Source organism: Saimiri boliviensis, chromosome 12 (assembly GCF_048565385.1).
Source record: "Saimiri boliviensis isolate mSaiBol1 chromosome 12, mSaiBol1.pri, whole genome shotgun sequence".
Classification (NCBI taxonomy): domain Eukaryota; kingdom Metazoa; phylum Chordata; class Mammalia; order Primates; family Cebidae; genus Saimiri; species Saimiri boliviensis.
In genome coordinates, this window is record NC_133460.1 from 83,847,796 (window position 1) to 83,868,622 (window position 20,827).

At 41.0% G+C, this 20,827-nt stretch overlaps 1 protein-coding gene across 3 annotated transcripts in view; it reads right to left on the minus strand.

Annotated features, from left to right (window-relative positions):
* Positions 1–20,827, minus strand: part of HPSE2 (heparanase 2 (inactive)) — an 841,690-nt gene that overhangs the window by 726,519 nt on the left and 94,344 nt on the right. The window contains exons 1-2 of one of the 3 annotated variants that reach the window (XM_010333375.3): positions 12,585–12,936; positions 9,316–9,473 (exon numbers count right to left, since the gene is read on the minus strand). In XM_010333375.3, coding sequence (XP_010331677.3) covers positions 9,316–9,473; positions 12,585–12,874 — 448 coding nt within the window. In that variant the 5' untranslated portion in view covers positions 12,875–12,936. Of the gene's footprint in view, positions 1–9,315; positions 9,474–12,584; positions 12,937–20,827 lie in introns of those variants that run through there. The other 2 variants (XM_074382735.1, XM_074382736.1) reach the window with 2 other exon arrangements.

Sequence of the window (20,827 nt, forward strand, 5' to 3'; positions counted from 1 at the left end):
GGGCAATTTTCAGTTTTCTAACAGCTTTCTAACCTCACATTCCAAACCAAGTGAAAATCTTTTCCCAGCTTTCTAACTTCACATTCCAAACCAAGTGAAAATAAGGTACTGGTTTAACCTCTAACTCCTTCAACACAAACATAAAGACACATACATGCACCCATCTTTTCTAAATACACAGCATATATATTTCGCTCTTCATCATTTGCTGCACGAAACCAAAACACATATATTTTGTTTTGTAAATAACATACTCTGTTTGACTTAATGTGTCTGTTCCATGCAGTGTGATGATGGTTATGTCTGAGTTTTTGTGTGTGTAACAATGGCAGTGTATTTTTATTGTAAATTCCTAAGGACAAAAATGACCTGTTTAAGTCCATCTGGGTACTTGGAATAAATTAGACTGCATATTCAGGAAGAACTTTTTTAAAAAATTCAGAGAAAGAGGGAAAGATTAATGGGGACTGACTTAGCAGAAGATTTAATGAAAGATGAAATTTGAGCAGAGCTTTGAAGCACAGGTAAAATTTTCCATTTCAGGGAAAAGGCAGATGTGTGTTCCCCTTGGGTTCCCCAATATCTAGCACTAAGTCTGGCTTATATATAACTAATAATTAAAAAACAATTATTGAATTGAGCAAAATTACACTGTCTTTTACCATACCAAAGTGAACAAAACTGAATGGGATTGAACTCGATTCAATCAGATAATGAAAGCGAAAGGATAAAATAACAAACTTGTACCAGGTATCTAAACCTTGAACAGCACTAATCAACAGTCAAGAAATATGTATATACTTTTCCTAAATGACCACTAATGGACAAGTTCAGGGAATGAAACACCAAATTCTCTCATTCTCATATTCATTCTCTCTCTCTCTCTCTTTCGCTCTCTCTCTCTCTCTCTCTCTGTCCCTCTCTTTCTCTCACACACACATGCACACACAGAGCTCAGAGTTCCAATCTACTGTCTTATAGACTGAGATCGCTGAAAGCATGATTAAGAAACTAAGAAGCACCCAAATTCAGATTCTTAACATCTAATCCATTTTGAGGAAGAATTCTCAGAAGAGGTTCCTGACTATAGGAGTCCAGACCACTTGACCAGTAGGCTAAGCAAAACCAGGAGACTTTTTGAAAGAAACGGCTTTTCTTTCACGAGGTCCCTATCCCATCAGTAGGGATTGGGAGAATAGGAGAGATAATTAAAATGAATTTGGCAGAAGAATTAAAAATTCGGTATTGGCAACAGTAGTACAGTTGCATTATACAGAAAAATTGATGAATTATCTTTTCCCCCAATGTCCAAGTGGTAAATTATATAAATGTGGTCAACACTAAAAGGTTTATTTACTGGCATTTCTGATTCATTGAAATTAATTAAGCTACCTCCACAAGTAATGGACCAATATTTCTTGGTCTCTACCACTTCTAGCAGTATGCATGTGGCCACAATGACTACACTGTGTCTAGGTATGGTGACTATACGTTTGTAAGACACAAATTCAAATTTATTGGGATACGGTGAACTGCAGCTCATACTCAGGGACTGAGTACAAAATTTCAATGGTATTACAGAAATGCATCCATTTTTATTTCAAAAGGCAGAATAAAATAATCGTAAATAAAACTTCATAAATAAATACAAATACATAAAAATTCATGTCATTACTGACACTTTTTAGTACAATATTAAATTATATCAAATCCTTATAAAGTTATTGGCAGACAAATTGTGAAATGCCAAAGATGAAGTTAGAATGAAGGCTTTCTTGGCCTTAAAATTTTGTCTCTAAAAACTGCTTTTGGCTACTGCTGCTGAAGTGACAAGAGGTCAGTAGTAATTTGACAATTACACCTGAGACCCATGAATCTTCCCAGCTTCAATGTCAAATGGAAACCTGAAACTGGAAGCCTACTCAATGAATAAATAAATGAATATTATAAAATACTAGCCTGTTCTTACTCTACAAAAGTAAGAAGAGTGACATAAAAATAATCAAGCAAATTTTAAGACCTTTTACTTTATAAACCTTGCAATGTAAGAATCTAATTAATAATTCAATTTTAATATCTGTCTTTCAAGCATGCTTTGTAACTCAAATCTTGACAAATGCAGTTATTATAACACAGTTTAGTTAGAGGGAGGGGATGAATGTATCTAGTGATTTGGAAAGGGAAGACAGGAGAGACCAAGTGTCATGGAAGCCCCCTGTTGAAAATATGTCCTTCCCGCCGGGCGCGGTGGCTCAAGCCTGTAATCCCAGCACTTTGGGAGGCCAAGGAGGGTGGATCACGAGGTTGAGAGATCGAGACCATCCTGGTCAACATGGTAAAACCTCGTCTCTACTAAAAATACAAAAAATTAGCTGGGCATGGTGGCGTGTGCCTGTAATCCCAGCTACTCAGGAGGCTGAGGCAGGAGAATTGCCTGAACCCAGGAGGCAGAGGTTGTGGTGAGCCAAGATCACGACATTGCACTCCAGCCTGGGTAACAAGAGCGAAACTCTGTCTCAAAAAAAAAAAGAAAGAAAGAAAGAAAGAAAATATGTCCTTCCCTTCTCCAATGGAGTAAAATAAGTTATAATAACCTCTTTTTTCCTACAGGGCCAATTCCATTTTACTGTCCCTAAATTTCAAGATTCCCATAATCTGATCTGGATTTACCCAACCAACCTTTTCTCTCACACATGTACTTTCTTTTTCTTCTTCAATTACATATTTTGCACTTAAGAAAAATAGATTAGAATATATTAAAACCCAATTTTGACATACTTCTAGCAATACGAACTTTGCTTGGGACAATTTCTAATGTACTTTATTTTTTTATATATTTTCTTTAATTATAAACATTTCTAAATTAACAAAAACATGTAAATAGGCTTCTGTAAAAGAGACTTTGACATGGTTCTAGCACATGAACTAAGATAATTTCTAGCATACTTTCTGTGTAGCCAGGGAAGTCTCCTTCCTATCCAAATATATAAAAGGATTTGCCTCATTCTCCTTCCCTTGAGTTATGTATCTTCTCTTCTTGTCTCTATCTCTCCAAGGTCAATCTATCTATCTAACTCCCACCTAAGTCTCACCAGCATTCAACTCTTTTTTTATTATACCCTAGCAAACTATTATATTCCACTTAGCGCTTCATTCTAAATTGTCTTTTTGTTACTCTTCAGTTTTATCAGTGTTAATATTACCTCACCAACTACACTATTGGTTCATTGACAGCAGGACATAGCCTCTTTTGAAGAATACAAGTCAGGTATCTTGTAGAGTATCCTTCAGTTTGAGTTTGACTAATGTTCTCTCATGTTTACTGAGAGTTACTATCTTATCATATCAGAGAATAATACATGATATCAATATGACTTATTTGCTGATGTTAACCTTAGTCACTGTTAAAATTATGTCTGTCAGTTTCTCCCGTGAAAAATTACTACTTTCCCCTTTGGAGACTCTCCTCTTTAAATCCAATTCACACTCAAGGAAAGTAGAATTAAGCTCTACTTCCCAGAAGTGGAGAATTTATGGACATATATTAAAACCACAACAATAATTAGTTAATAAATATTATGAGGGAGATGCTTTAAGTCTATGCAAATATCTTCTGTTATTTTAAAGTTCCACCCACTAAGTTCAATATTTAATTAGTGTATCTTGCCTAAAGCAATTATTACTGTTGTGTCATAGTGGTGATTTCGGATAGCATCTTTTATTTATTTTATATTCTGCCATTCTTTGTCTAGCATGAAACTAAACAGAGAGTAGATAATCAGTAAATACTTGTTAAATGTAACAGAATTTCAAAAACATTATGTGAAATAAAATGGGATAATAGAAGGTGGATAAGTTCAAGGCAAATATATATTTTGGCAATTGTGGTGTTCTTACACCATATGTCTTGATTGACGGACTGGGATTAGAAAGACAAAGAATTAACTACTTCACCTGTGGGAAAACTTCCTAGAGAAAAGAGAATAATAATAGTTACACAGTGTCTTAGAGTTTACAAAGTATATACACATTCATCATTTAGAATTTAGAAGCTCCCCAAAGAGAATAATCTTCAGGAGATAAAGATAAAAGATATTTGAAAATTGTGAAAAGGCACTGTTACACCAGTAATTGAAAAATCAGGGATAGAAATTACATTTAAGATAACAAAGAAAAGCAAAAGTAAAGGCAAGGAAGAAACCGATACAATTTTTTAAAATGTAGTTCTAGTGCAAGGCTTTAAACTGGGTGACAAAATTAATTTGGCACATAGCATAAAACCAAGACAACTTAGAAAACCAAAAATTAAGAGTATATGGTTAAAATCATGAAGAATGTCATTAAAAAATAAGCATCAAGAATGGGCTGCATGGGAATATGTGTTGAAGATGTAAACTGAATAGAGTCTTCACGTATACCTTCACTCATTTCTCCACTGGTCACCTCCTTTTCCCTAGGCCTTTCACAGTGCTTTAACCTACTATACACCCAAGAAAATTTGCTGAAGATCTACCATGTGTCATAAAGGCTACACATTGTAGATATACAATAATTAGATATGGTATCTTCCTATAAAGAATTTGCATTCTAGTTGGAAAGGTAAAATATAAATATATATTTAAAGTCAAATATATATATAATATATAGTTAAAATATTTTATATATGTAAATAAAGTTAAATGGCAGAACAAGGCAGAAGGAGCCAAAAGAAAAGCATAAAGAGTAAAAGCTACAGCAGTCCAGAGAAGGAATAAAGAAGAGATCACTGTGGAATGACCTGTTCAAGAACAGTTTTGTGTAAGTAAGAACATTTGCAGTGGGCCTTCAAAAACTAGGTGGGATGGGGTAAGCTCTGACTTGAGTGAGGAGAAAGACATTCAAGGCAAATTCATATACTAATGTACAAAGGTATGGGGTTGAGATAATGAAGGTGCTTTAAGGAGACAGTGAACAACCAAATAAGTAGGGCTGTAACAAAAGGTATATGGAAACACAGGGTAGTAAAAGTAAGCTGAGACTGAAATGTGAAAGGTTTTGAATGCCAAGTTGAGGAGTTTGAACATATGCAAGCAATCCAAAACTAACCAAGGTTTTTGAGCAAAAGAGTAACATGATGAATATGACATTATAGAAATATTAAGCTGGCTTTTGATGTACATTAAAAAATGGTGTACGTCTTCATTAAAGATACAGTTATGGTCATTAAAATGCATACAAATAAAGCACATTGAATATAATACGAAGAGGGGAAGACTGGGAAAAAACTAAACTTATAAACAGAAGAATAACCCAAGATTTCTTTGTTGACAGTAAGTAAAGCATAACATCACATAGACCAGAAAGGAAGTTAGGCAACGGTAAGATTCCTAGGGTATAAAGAACATCTCTATTTTTACTTCTTGCATCAATACTATGTGTGTGTGGAATTCAGGGTACCTAAGCATAGAGCAAAATAGTTAACTGCATTAAAGGAGTAACCAGTGAAGCTCCCAAAGTGATACATAAATAGTGGTTTTACAAAGTTAGAGAAAATACAGTTGCATTAATATGCTTCAAAAGTATTTGGAAAACAGAAGCCACATGAGTTGTTAATTGCATTATTAATTTGGGAGAAACAAGGGGGACAACAAAATCACATCAGGGGCCAGACACAGTGGCTCATGTCTGTAATCCCAGCACTTTGGGAGGCAGAGTTGAGCAAATCACTTGAGATCAGGAGTTTGAGACCAGCCTGGCCAACATGGCAAAACCCCGTCTCTACTAAAAATACAAAAATTGGCCAGGTGTAGTGGCTCACACCTGTAATCCCAGAACTCTGGGAGGCCAAGGCAGGCAAATCACGAAGTCAGGAGATTGAGACCATCCTGGCTAAAAAGGTAAAACCCCATCTCTACTAAAAAAAAAAAACACACACACACAAAAAAAAAATAGGGGGGCATGGTGGCTCATGCCTGTAGTCCCAGCTACTCGGGAGGCTGAGGCAGGAGAATTGCTTGAACCAGGAGATAGAGGTTTCAGTGAGCCAAGATTGTGCCACTGCACTTAGCCTGGTCAACAGAGCTAGACTCTGTCTCAAAAAAAACACTAGCCAGGCATGGTGGTGCACAACTGTAATTCCAGCTACTCAAGAGGTTGAGGTATGAGAATCGCTAGAACCCGGGAGGCAGAGATTGCAGTGAACCAAGATTGTGCCATTGCCCTCCAGCCTAGGCAACAAAGCAAGACTCCATCAAAAAAAAAAAAAAAAAAAAAAAAAAAATCACATCAGGGTAGCAATATAAATGGATTAACCAGAAAGGTGGAGGCTTTTTGCTCAAAGCTGCAACTATCCATTCATTTTAATATCAGCACATAACAAAAGCCACCTTTGGTTCTCACCTCTGTTCCTTAAAGATAATTCTCCCTACATTCTCTCAATCCTCTCAAATAATTTCAAAAATCTACCTTCTGCCTTCTGTATAAACTTTAATCTCATTAAATCTTACTCACGCCTTAATCCCACTTTAAAACATTAAATATATGTTATAAATTTGCTGAAGTTGCCTTTAATGAAAGTAAGAATCCTTACCTTTCTTACAGTGTTGTACAGTCAAAAAAATAACTTACAAACATTACCTCTTAGAACCTTCAGAGAAGCAATGCACAGCAGGTAATTATCATCATCCACATGCTATAAACAGTAAGCCCGGGGCCACACATTCATAAATGATATGACCAGGCCTGCAATGCAAACTTTCTAAGTCCAAATTCCATTTTCTCTTCACTGTGTCATTGAGTTTCATAACATGCCAGTAGGTATATCTTATTACTCAAAATGTATGTTGTTATTCTGTACTATGTTTAAGTAAATACATCTTTTAACAAGATGCCTTTGTGCCCAAGTGCTTACTACAGGACCATTTACTAAGAAGGCTTAATTATTCTAAGATGCTCATAATGATAACAGTTATCACTAGATGAAAAGGGACAACGGAAGCATAATGTTTGCAAAATTGCTGAGACTACACCAAGAACATTTTGCCTTGAATTCTGCAATACAACACACAACAAAGACAGTATGGGTAATTTAAGGATATGTGAGCTTCAAAGGGCAGAAATAGGACATCCTCATTCTCTTTAACTCAGTTAAGCCTCAAATACTGATATAGTTCAGAGCATCTTATTACTAGGAGAACATAAATCAAAAGGAGTTCAACTAGGAGCAATAAAACAGATTAGTGTCTGGAAGGACTGACTTTAAAGAAAGTTTTAAAAGAATTAGATCCAGGTAGTCAAGATAAAAAACAGCTATGAGGAAACTTTTTTTTTTTAAAGCTAACACCCACACCAAAAGCAGAAATTATATTAGAAAAATGCAAACAGGAATAACTGTAAATACTTATAAAAGGAAAATTCAGGAGAAATTTTCCAGCAAAAGCTTATGAGGTAGAAAAACTCTCTCCCCTAGAAGTGATGAAAACTAAATTTCTAGAGATATTTAATGCCAAGTGGGACAAAACAAGAAAAGGTTTCCATATGGAATGATCCTATAGTGGCCCCTGACATGGTAGAACGACTAAAGATGGCCTCTTATATCTTTACCATTTATGGTTTTTTTTAATTCTATGAAGTTTTACAGGGCACAGTCTTTTGCCAATTTCTTTTCTCCCCATGATGTCCACTTTCTCCTTTCACAAAGGGAAACAAATTGCAGCCTTCATTTTAAGCAAATCTCATTGTTCTCAATGTAATACAATCCTAGGTACAAGGCTGGGAGAAACAGACCAATTTCTAAACTTATAGTGGTCCTTTTCCCCCCAGCAATTCCCGGGGCTCTTACAAGTTTTCTCACAAACTAAAGAAGAAGTAGTTCAAATGGACTGGAAGAAGAGCTATCTCATCAGGAAAACCATTAATATTCTCCCTTCTTATGTGTAATCACAGAGCTGACAGTGACTCTAGGAGCTGGTTCTGGGTCAAATTACCATCAAAGGTGCTGTTAAAGACTATCTTTTACCTTTCAGCATTTATACTGAGTGACAGCAAAAGTCTACTTGCAATACACACTTTCATAGCAATGACTTTTATCTTTGAAAAGATACAGCCTTAAACACCTAACTGCTTTGGCAAATGCCATAAAAGAACAAGTCCTAGTCACGCTCCAAACTCAAGAAGTCTCAGCCTTGCCCTCTTTCTCTGTTCTGGCACTTTAGAAAAATGTTCCTCGGCCAACCTAGAAATACATTCCAATACCTCTCCAGAAGTCCAATTTAGTGAAGGCCCAAGAAAACACAGGGCATTTGCTTCTTTAGCTGATTTGTCAGGACAAGATGTAACAAAATTCAGAGAGCTCTGAAAACCTGTCCCTGAGCCCTTTGTAAATAAAACTGTAGTTTACTTATGAGAAGGAACAGCAGCCAGGAGATAGCCCTCCAAGAATGCACTCTACTGCCTCTTCTATCTAATCTTAACAGTGTCAATAGCTCAAGAAACGCCAATACCCATCATGCCTCTTGAAAGTACATCCCACCACTCAAACAGAAAGTTATTAGATATTAACACCTAACCTTCTAAACAAAAATTTTTCAATAGCATTTTCATTTTTTATCTAGTAAAAATGAGACTGTTCAAACCAAAAAAAGATTGGCCTCTCAGATTGAAATCGGATTTCAAGTTTTCAAAGCCCTTCCAACACTTACCTAATCCTGTCAGGAAAGAAAGCTGGCATTTGTAATCCCATTTAAAACAGGAAAAAATGCAACTCTGAGATCAGGCAATCTGAAGAAGAACATACTGTAGAGATTTCCAAACCTTCCTCAATAAGGGACAAATCCAGAAAATTTTAGAGTGGGTTTCAGAAACGGCTGAATCCCTTCTGTACCTTTATCCCAGGAATGCAAGAAATAAGAAAAACAAAAAGGCACTGGTCTAGAATTTTAGCTATGAAATATGACTCTGACTTTTAATAATCTATGAACGTGGCTGGATTTTCTCAAGAACCCTGCTGCATCTACAACACACAGGACCAGCCTGCCAGCAGCTTGGGCTACCAGCTCGCAGTCTCCGAGACAGCTGCCCAGTACAAGGCCAGCAGCTGGGTGAGGACAACCTGGAGAACCCCCCTTTGCACAATGAGGTCAGGAGTTCCACATTGAAGTGTCCCCTCATCTGAAGCTTCCAACTTTTCAGGCGAGCTGCAACCAGGCTCTCCAAATCTGCGCCAACGCGCGCGCGTACACACACACACACACACACACACACACACACACACACACACACACAGAGCCAGTGCTCGCTTCCGCTCCCCAGATAAAGAATGGTAATCAAGTTTCTCACCATCCTCATAGTTTTTGAGATAGTAATCCGGGCCCGGGCCCCCGCGGCTTTTCGCCGGGTTCCTCAGGTTCTGGAATTGCAGGAAGTCGGTTCTTTTGCCCCCGAAGCGCAGAAAGGCGGGAGAAAGTCCCCGGGCCAGGGTCACCAAGCGCTTGGAGCTGCAGAGGTAGAGAAAAAAAGAGGAAAGTTTCCAGAGACAGGACAAGAGCGCGTGGGCCACGGAAAAGGGCCCTCTTCCCACTCCCTGAGGGCGACCTGGCCGAGGCTAGAGGCTCTGTGCCTGCCGCAGCCCGCAGTCCACGTTGGCCCCTGGCCGCTCCGCAGCGTCTCCCTAGTGCCAGGCGCCCTAGCCCGCCCTCAACGCCCGGCTCCCCGGGCTACGCCTCCCGCTTCCAGGCACTCGCAGCGGTCCCCTCCCGCAGACACCCAGATCCTGATCTCCGAAAGGCTACAGATTGTGTTTGTTCATAGAGTGTATGGGGTGGAGATGTATGCGCTACAAGCACGAGCACGGCGCTAAAGCGCAGTTGCCCGGCTTCTGCCACTGCCAGGAAAGCGCTCCGGACGGAGACGCGCCAGGCGCGCCTACCTCTGGCTTCCAACCATAGCCAAAAACTTGTATGCTGAAAGCCAGCATTGCCTCCTCGGCCCCAGCGGCCCCACAAACCTCCGTGCAGGAGGCGAAACCTGCCTTGTTTCTCTGAGACCAGGCCGGGCGCCTGAGCTCAAGTGGATTCCTACTTTTTACTTTTAATGTCCAAGTTGATTTTCCTTTCTCACTATATTGTGAAAACCGCATTGTTTCCCAAATCCCCGGATGGAGATATTCCAGGGTAAACCCTTGCCTCTACAGGAACACTTCTCCAATCCCGCACCACCACCGCCACCACACACACACACACACACACACACAGAGAGAGAGAGAGAGAGAGAGAGAGAGAGAGAGCGAGAGAGCAAAGTCTCTTTGGCCTCTGAATAATTCCGCCTGATCTCGGTAAAGGTAACATCCTCCACCCCACCCCACCCCACCCCCGAGTTAGGCTCCATCTTTCTTCTTTCTCATTTGGGGCCGTTTGGAACCACTAGGGAAAATGAAGCTTCCCGAAATGTGGAACCTGCGCGTTAGGGGATACTAAATAAGCACCAAAACAATTGCATTTACATCTGTTTAAGGTCAGGATTTCTATCGATAGGTCTTTTTAAAAGCCAAAGGCTACTGCTTTGGGAAGGAGTAGGGAAGGAGCAATGCAGACACTGATAATGCTAAAGGGAATCAGCTGTTGAGTTCCGGGTTTGTAAATTATTTTTTAATGCTTTGCTGTTTCAGATTCTGAAAACCCAAATCCAAATGGTGACGTTAAAGAGCATCATAAAGGAGGTGGATACGAGACAGAAAAAACAGACACTCCGCTTTTGGAGAGTTTTTGAGAAGAGACGTGGCTACCCCAGGGTCTAGTAACCAGAAGGGTTGTTAGGCTGAGGTCTCCAGGACCCTGCTCCAGGACAGGCACAGTCAGGGCGTCCCGTGGGCCTCCTATCGCAAAAGAGACGTCCGCGCGAATCCAGTCCTGGGGAAACTGCATTCCCAACAACCTTTCATCCGGAAGCCTGCACAGCCAATGCGAATGCGCTCCGCCAGGACTTCTTCCCCGAAAAGCTGCCTTCCAGACTCTTTTCAGCGGCAGGAAAGCATTAGGCGAATAGGCTGATTTTTAAAAAGAAGAAAGCAAGCTGGGGGGTGAGTGGTGGCGCGGGGGGCGGTCTGTGCAGCTGAAGGAATTCAATGAAAGTGGGGCAAGCATTGCGGTAAATCCCTGTTGCACCCTACATTCGGACGAGCTCAGAGACGCGCTCTGCTGCACGAAAGAGCTTTCATAGAGGAAGCTGGGCCGCGTGGAGCTGGCTGTTCCTCCTTCGCAGCAACCGCACCAGCAGGAACCGAAACGGCCTCGGCAAGGGCAGCTATAGCCTCTCAGTCCTCCGGCTACCCTTCCTCCTCCTGGAAGGAGCGCTTCACGTGGCGCCTCCCGCTACCTGCCGCGTCCGCAGACCCGAATCGGGAGAGCGGGACAACCCCAAGAGTTGAGAGGCAGGCGCACCTCAAGAAGCAAAACTCGAATTTCGCAAGGAGTGAAAAATATGAAGGACGCACACAGACGCGGCCTTGGGGCAGAGTGGGACTGAGAGCGCTGAGGGCTCCTCAAGGGGAACCCACAGGCTGAGGCTCCAACTTGGAGGGAATTTTTTAAAACTCAACACTGGGATTCGACATTACAGAGGCTTTCTTATTTTACACTGCAACTCTGTCCCTGGTTGGGAAGGGATCGCAGTTGCCTAACTGCCAAACTGCAACAACCCGGGGAGAATGTGAGCCCAATTAGATTACAAGCTCTAGAGCAAAGGGGATCTCAAACCTCCGGGCTTGCTAATCCGCTGGTGCGGGGTTCAGATCTCTAAAGCCTCCCTGGAGTATTTCTGGGACTATTACGCTTCCCTTATAATGCTGTGACCCCAGCGAGGATTTTTTTTTCTTTAAAGAAAAGCTAAACTGTGCAGTTACCGCAGGAGATTTAAGGAGGAGGAACTGGGGGGAGGGGGGCATTCTGTCTATAAAAAGCGCCTTACAAAGTCCTGAAGTCTGGAGATGACAGCGGAGGATATAAAATAAAAAATTTTAACTCCGATCCAACTTGCCCACCACTCAAGCCTCTGCTTAAATTCGTTTTCTCTCTGGGAGTGAGAGAAAACTGCCGAAACGATCTTTCCGTGGAAAATTCCACTTTCGTGCAATCCCCGGTCGAACACTCATAGACACACACACACACACAAACACTCCTCTGTCTCACAAACATACACACACACACACACACACACACACACACACACACACACATTCCTTTCAGGTCTTTGTTGTTTGGGACCTTTTTCTTCGCTTTTGTAACTGCCCTGAACCTCGTTTCTTTTTCAGAAGGAGATGGGGAAGCTAATTGTGGATATATGTAAGCACAACATTTTTTCAGTCCTAACTGATAAGTTTCTGAAATGCCTTCTGCATTGCAAACATGTGCATCTTAATAGAAAACATTGCTTTTCTCAATCACTAGTTACAGCCTCATAACACATAATCCAGGAGGAGGAAAACCTCCTTTCTTCTCTTTGAGAGATCTGCTTGACTTATTTTCTTCTTTCCCCTTTGGAATGGGAGATAGGAAGGGGTTGGGGTGGTGTTACTAAAAATTTAAAATGATCCATCGAAGCCCCTGCCTTACCTTAGGAAATCGAGCCAGCCATCATGAATGATGGACGGATCCAGCTGCAGAGAGAGGAAGTTCTCATTGACTGTCCTGACTGGGTTCTTGGTGCTCACATCAAGTAGAATCAGGGTCTTTTCCTTCAAACCTGGAGCTCTTTCTACAGGCAAGGGTCTCCTGTCTCCAGCTTGGGAGGAAAGGGAGAGATGGAGCAACAGAGCCAAGTAGAGAGCCCCCGGGGCTAGGCACGCGGGGGGGCGGGAGTTGCTGGAGGGCATGGCTTCAGGGAAGGCACAGAGCACCCTCATTCAATCTCTCAGATTTAAACCTCTCTTCCTACTGGGTCTCGCTAGTGACTAATTGTCCTTATCTAAAGTGTGTGTCTGTCCGCCTTTTCCCCCCTTTTTTTCCTTCCTCCCACCCCCCCCCCACTCTCTCTCCCCCTCTCTCTCTCTCTTTCGCTCGCTCTTTTTTTTTCTTCAGTGTTTTGGTGCTGGTGGAGCGAACTCACGCCCCTAGCCAGCCTTCCCAGTGACTCCTGCCAAGAGAACTCGTACACCGGCACCGCCCCTTTAAGAGATTTCTACTGCAGACATTTTTTAACTTTTTAAAGGTAAGGGGAGGAGGGCAGGCAGGAAGGAGGAGAAAAGGGTGGCGTTGTACCCTCCTAATTTAACCCTCTAGGGTCAGGAAGCAGAGGGAAGAATCCAAACTGTGCTATTGTACCATCTCGGTACAGACCGAGGCGTCTTGTTTTAACTTCCCTCCCTGCGAGGCTCTGGAGGGCGGTTCAAGCTCCGACTCCGACCCGAAAGCCCCAGCACCAACCCCGGGCACACTGGGGTAGTGTTCCAACCGACAGCGCGCTTGTTTCTGCTCAGGGCCCTTTTTCTGGTTGAAGCAGCAAAGCAAGGGCGATTAAGTGGCAGAGGGGTCTTGAGGCGGTGATCCTGTCAAAGCGTAGAGCCCTGAAGGAGATTCCTTGAACAGGAGACCTGATCTCTGTGACGCGCCGGGTGGCCATACAGAAGCATCCTCTGACCTCGATAGGGCAAAAATGGCCAGAAGGAAAAACACAGTGACCTGGTCAAGCAGTTTCTCCGATCCGAGGGCCAAAAGGGACACGCACCCTGGTCCAGCAACCGAGGAATAAAGGTCTTGGGGCGTCGATATACGCTGGCTTTGGCCAAATCGAAGCTACCTGGATGGTGCTTGGATAGTCAAGGCGGCTCTGCGTTCATCTGTGCCACTGCTTGGCCACTCTATTCTGCTGTACAAACAGGTAGAGTTCACCCCCTCACCCAGCCCCACTTGGAGGTCAATCCTATACCTAGCCCTGCTGCAGGGAAGTGTGCCTTTACGGTGCCAGATGGGATCATAGTGACACTTTTGGGTTTCCATTGGCCCCCAGTCAAAACCAGAGTCCCCCTGAACGGGGGATAACAGCCAGAAGCCGCGAGATGCACAACCTGCCGCTGCTCATCGAGCTTCCACCCCACAACAGCTTGCAAATTGAACTCTAGATCCTATCCTGCAGCGAGGGAAAGGGGTTAGGCGCAGTTTGCTGCAGTCACATTGCTGGGCCTAACTTTCAGCTTCTTTCTGGAACAAAATGGGCCTTCTACTTGGCAGATGAAGGGAACTACTTTATGCGGGATGGGCAGGCAGAATCGCAGAACCGTCCAAGGGCCTCCTTGGTATCAAACAAGCAAAATCGTAAAATGCAGAGCAAGGGTTTTCCATAGGGGTGGATGCACAAGGGTAACAGCAACCTGTCTCCTCTTCCCTCCCTCCAGACCAGGATTAACAAATCTGAAAAGAGCTGGAGTAGATGACGTTCAGCTGAAATTCCCTGAAGGCCATCTACTAACCTAAGCACCCAGGAAATCAAGATTGTGTTGCATTCATCTGTGAAGTGCCATGAAGACCTTCTAGAAATAGGACTGCATAAAATGAGGATGTGGGAGAAAGCAAATGCAAGTCATATTATTTAAAGATGATTTTTTTAAATCAAGCTGTTACATACTGAAGTACTGGATGTTGGCTCCATACCTAAGGCCTATTTCCTTCAGTTCCTGAACATTTCTAACACATTTAGATCCTTTAAACTGTGCGTGTGTGTGTGTGTGTGTGTGTGTGTGTAGGTGTAGGTGTGTGATGTGGTATAAGTTTCAGTCGAAATTTTTGTAATTTTTAAGTATGTACTGAGCACCTCTTAGAGATGGCAACAGCATGGTGAGCAAACACTTTTGTCTTTGTGTTCCCAGACCAGAGCACTTAGTAGGCATTCAATAAATTCTGTGAAATAAATTAATGGTAAATCCAATCATGCTTAACACTGAAATAATTTGCCCCTCTCCAGAAGAATGTGAAAAATAAATACTTTTATTTGTCATGGTAAATTATGTTTTGGGTCTCTGTTCAATAATTTGTTTCCCAATTATTAACATTTCCCTGGCCATCTCCTTCAGAAAATACTTACCTTGTAAAGCCATTAGTTCATCTGCTATATTAAGAATTCTTTTAGTTATATGTTTTTGACAATGAGCCAAATTTTCCAAGGGCCTAAATAACCCTTGGCTTACAAGTGAATGCACTTTTAGAAGCCATGTTAATTGGGACCGGTGGAAGACAGTTTGAATAAACATACCCACTAGATGTCTATAATTAATATACCTTTCAAAAATACCTATTCTTGTGACCAAGAATGAACTTGAGTATAATGAGAATATGCTTAATTATAAATTTTTACCATTTTTGCTTACCGACCCAACTACTCTGTAATGGTTTGCTAGCCTCGTTAACTTAAGTAGTATTTAATGTTTTTATCAGAATCTGTATGTGATATTAAAATCAAAATCAAAAAAACAAAGTGCTTGTTTTCTTAATACCTAATGAAAACTATTTCTCTACTCCAGCCATTGAAATTCTAAGTAATTCTATAGAGGACATCAGGGGAAAGAAATCAATGATATTTACAGGGTTAGCCCTCATTGGTCTCAAAGATGATTTTATTGTTTGGTCCTTTGGTTTAGTTTGGGTTTAGATCTCTAGAGATACTCTTTGCAAATAGCTGCCACACACATACCATATCATGGTTTTTGTCTTGCCTCTCATCTAGCCCTAAATTATAAAAAAATAAGTAGTTCATTATTAATCAGTATATTAGATTGATGTTTCTATACTATCTTCTGTGTGCTAGGTAACAGCAATCTGCATCTCTGTATTGTCTTAGATTGTAATTTCCTCGGAGAAAAGTATTGGGCCTCTGTATAAAATATAAATTGTCAAACCGGGCTCAGTGTCTCACACCTGTAATCCCAGTACTTCAGGAGGCCAAGGCGGGCAGATCACCTGAGGTCAGAAATTCGAGACCTGCCTGGCCAACATGGTGAAAACCCATCTCTATTAAAAATACAGAAATTAGGGCCGGGCGCGGTGGCTCACGCCTGTAATCCCAGCACTTTGGGAGGCCGAGGCGGGTGGATCACGAGGTCAAGAGATTGAGACCATCCTGGTCAACATGGTGAAACCCCGTCTCTACTAAAAATACAAAAATTAGCTGGGCATGGTGGCACGTGCCTGTAATCCCAGCTACCCAGGAGGCTGAGGCAGGAGAATTGCCTTAACCCAGGAGGTGGAGGTTGCAGTGAGCCAAGATCACGCCATTGCACTACAGCCTGGGTAACAAGAGCAAAACCCCGTCTCAAAAAAAAAAAAAAAAAAAAAAATACAGAAATTAGCTGGGCGAGGTGGCAGGCACTTGTAATCCCAGCTACTCAGGAGGCTGAGACAGAACTGCTTGAACCCAGGAGGTGAAGGATGCAGTAAGCCAAGATGGTGCCATTGCAGTCCAGCCTAGGCTACAAGAGTGAGACTCGGTCTCAGAAAATTAAAACTAAAATTTTTAAAAATAAAATAAAATATGAACTGTCAGGAACTAGATGTATTGATGTCTCCTTGGAAACACTCTGCTTAGTACCTACTGAATAGTCTCATAGAGAAATTGCTTTGATATCTTCCCAGAAATGTAAGAAAATATGAAGATTAACTGATTCAGTGATTTCTAGACTTTGGTATTTTAAAATAAATATTAGTTTAATAGGGAAAGTGAACATATGTTTGTCAATTTTTTATTTCATCTAGTAAGGACCTTTAAAAAAAACTGCCAGATACTTATCTCTATTACCTTCCAAAAGAAAAGAAAATTTTAGGCTGGGTGTAGTGGCTCACACCTATAATCCAAGCACTTTGGGAGGCCGAGGCAGGTGAGTCAACTGAGGTCAGGAGTTAAGACCAGGCTGGCCAACATGGTGAAACCCCATCTTTACTAAAAATACATAAAATTACCCTGATGTGGTGGTGGGTGCCTGTAATCCCAGCTAATCTGGAAGCTGAGGCAGGAAAATCACTTGAACCCAGGAGGTGGAGGTTGCAGTGAGCTGAGACTGCACCACTGCACTCTAGCCTGGGCAATAGAACGAGATTTCATCTCCAAAAAAAAAAGAAAGAAAGAAAATAAAATTTTAACAGCTGAACAAAAGCTAAAATGACATGTCAAAATAAAGAACAGATGTTTAAAATGAATACATTTAGCTTTATGAAAAATCCCAGCTGGGCACAGTGGCTCACGCCTGTAATCCCAGTACTTTGGGAGGTCAAGGCAAGTGGATCACCTGAGGTCAGAAGTTTGAGACCAGCTGGGCCAACATGGTGAAACCTAGTCTCTACTGTAAATACAAAACTTATCTGGGCATAGTGGCAGGTGCCTGTAATCCCAGCTACTCAGCAGGCTGAGGCAGGAAAATCACTTGAGCTCAGGAGGTGGAGGTTGCAGTGAGCTGAGATCATGCCATTGCACTCCAGCCTGGGCAACAAGAGTGAAACTCCATCTCAAAAAAGGAAAAGAAAAGAAAAATCCCATATTATTATCATTTCATCTCAGACAAAAGGAAATATATACCAGTGACCAACATGGGTACCAGGACTGGTGACTGGGACTACTGAGATATTATTCTGTGTTTATGGCCAAATTCTACTTTGTAGCATATAATGTTGCAAGATGTACAGGCTAATGGTCATGTTGATTACAGTGATTTCTTATGACTTTTCCCATGCCTTTTTGTCACTTTCAGCCTGTCACAAACTCATTAACTCTATATGCCTTCCACCCTTTCCTTCTACTAAACATTCAAAACCTAGTTTTCACTATTCCCATTTCCCCCTCCTGCAATAATTATGTCTACCTGTCTAATAGAAAGAAAAAAAATGTTTTACACCGTAACTAGGACTGGGAAGCATGAAGATACACCAACCAGTCCACTGTGTCCTCATTTACTGCCTGTATACCCAACTATGATGACTACTATTTGTTGAGATCTCGTGGTTCAGGCATGATGCTAGGGCTATATATGTTATCATATTAATCTTCTCAAAAAACTCTAAGAAGAGTTTTTTATAAGCTTCTTCTTATACCTCATTTATATATGAAAAAACATTGAGACTCAGATATTAATCAACTTTCTCATGGTACATAGTAAATAAGTACCAACACAAAATTAAGCCCAGGGCCATCTAACTCGAAAGCCTAGGTTTGTGTTCTTAGTCACCACCAGTGGCTAAAGTAGTGTATAACCCTCTAGAACCTGTCAATGTATAGTGGGGAAAAGAAACCTTAGAGTAAGAGTTGGAGGCCCTAGATTTAAGTCCTGACTTTACTAGATCTAGTTTTATAAACTTGGATAAAATTTTTAACAGTTCTAAGCCTCAGCTGCCTTACCTGTAAAACTGATATAATATCCAAGAGTAAAGTAATAACCAGTAAGGTTATATGTGGAGAAAGAACTTTACAAATTCTAAAATATACTGTCAATCAGGCACAGTGGCTCATGCTAATCCCAGTATTTTGGGAGGCTGAGGCAGGAGGATCACTCGAGCCCAGGAGTTTGAGAACAAGCTGAGTAACACAAAGAGACTCTGTCTCTACCAAAACTTTTAAAAAATTATCTGGGCACAGTGGCACACACTTGTAGTCCCACCTACTCAGGAGACTGAGGTGGGAAGATCACTAGAGCCCAGGAGTTCGAGGCTGCAGTGAACCATGATCATGCCACTGCACTCTAGCCTGGGTAACAGAGCAAGATCTTATCTCAAAAAAAAAAAAAAAAAAGACTTATGCAATTGTGCTATGGTTTCTTGTTCATTCTTATTTCCTGTCTCCCACATGTGCTACTTAACTGATGACTATAGTAAGTCCCCTGACTACTAGATAGTAGACATGGATCTGCCAAAACATGCCTCACCCTCAAGCATCCAACCCAAGGAGCATAGCCATGGTGGAATCCAAACAGATCCCTGCCTTATAATTGGAACATTTCTAGAACTTAATCCATGAGCATTAGATATTGAAAAGAAACCAAAACAGAACCAGACCCAACCCTACACTTTGGTTTGTCGTGGTGTCAGCGCATTAGCCTATGACTAAGTTCCTAAATACCACTTTGGACTAATTTAAAAAAGAATCCCAGTTTTTACTTTTACCCAATGGTGAAATTGGTTGCCCTTGTATTTTATGGGAAAAAAATGTTTTTTTTAACCTTCATACATAGAAGCAAAAATACTTCAACTGCTGTAAACCTTCAAAAGTTAATAGAAATGAGATCATACTGGTTTGTTTCTTATTTTGATTGGAGAAAAATTAAATTGCTGCATTTCCAAGTGACCCATTTACATGGCATTCTAAGCTTAAACTGCATAAGAAGAAATATATGTGGTGAAATGTTAAAAAGAAAAACTGATGACTCTGGTAAGAATTAAGCTATACATAAATGACTTAGTCGTAAACTTGAAACAAAAGGTCGACTCTATCTAATAAAATATGGTCAAACAACTCCAGACCACATATTTTAACCATGGAGGCTCTTCTGCCTGTGATTAGCATATTTTAAGGAAGAAATTAGAGTAGATTTTATATGTCTTCAATTTTCCACTAGGAAAGGGGTTACAAAGTATGTTATTTTACTATCAAGGACTGTCTCTGTCCCGCCAGGAGAAGCAAGGAATGACAACACTTTCTCCATAGGCAACATTCAAGAAGAAAATAATTGCCAGCTCTATTGACTAAACTATGGGTATGTTTGTTATTGAAAATACCTGAGAATTTTTATGTGTAATATTCCTGGGAAAAAAAAAGATTGCTTTTCATGTGTTCAATGGCTTCATAATCTATAACTCTATGATTGTTCCACCTCATCATATGAGAAAACTCTGATCTTTGTCCTTACTACCCCCATCAAGCAGTAAACTTATTTGGGGAAGATCATAACCATAATAAATGTCATCAACTCTAATAAGTTCAGTTTGAAACCTCTTAGCATGTTTCGGGGTAGGGATGACAGTTATTTGGAGGACTGCTAGAAATAGAAAATCAACAGAAAAACAAATGAAAATTACTAATGTCTTAGTCCCACCCATTAAAGAATCTATCTTTTACCATCCCTGCCAATTTCACAATTTATACATTCAGGTAAGTCCTGAAAAGCATCATATTATACTGAAAAAAGCATGGGCTTTGGAGTTTAATAGACTGATTAAAATCAGGTTCCCAATTTACTATCTGCTAATGTGACCTTTGTTGAACAAGTCATGTCTCCTTCCCAAGTTCCAATTTCCCCATCTATAAAACAGGCATAAGTATATTTATTAACCTCCTTGTAATCCCAGCATTTTGGGAGGCCAAGGTGGGCAGATCACCTGAGACCAGGAATTCAAGACCAGCCTGGCCACCACAGCAAAACCCCGTCTGTACTAAAAATACAAAAATTAGCCAGGTGTGGTGGTGGACACCTATAATCCCAGCTTCTTAGGAGGCTGAGGCAGGAGAATCACTTGAACCTGGGAGGCAGAGGTTGCAGTGAGCGGAGATTACACCACTGCACTCCAGCTTAGGCAACAGAGTGAGACTCCGTCTCAAAAATAAAATAAAATACTAATCTCAACATTGAGATTAATGGACCTGTAATAAAACATTTACCTGTAATACAATTGTGTTTGTCAACTCCAAAAAAGTTACTAGCTATGACTGTATTTTATTTTGTTCTCTAGGCTAATGGCATACTTTGACCTTTTTATTTTTATTTATTTTATTATTATTGCTGTTATTATTTGAGACACGGTCTCACTCTGTCACCCAGGCTGGAGTGCAGTGGCATGATCATGGCTCACTGCAGCCTCTACCTCCTGGACTCAAGCAATCCTCTTGC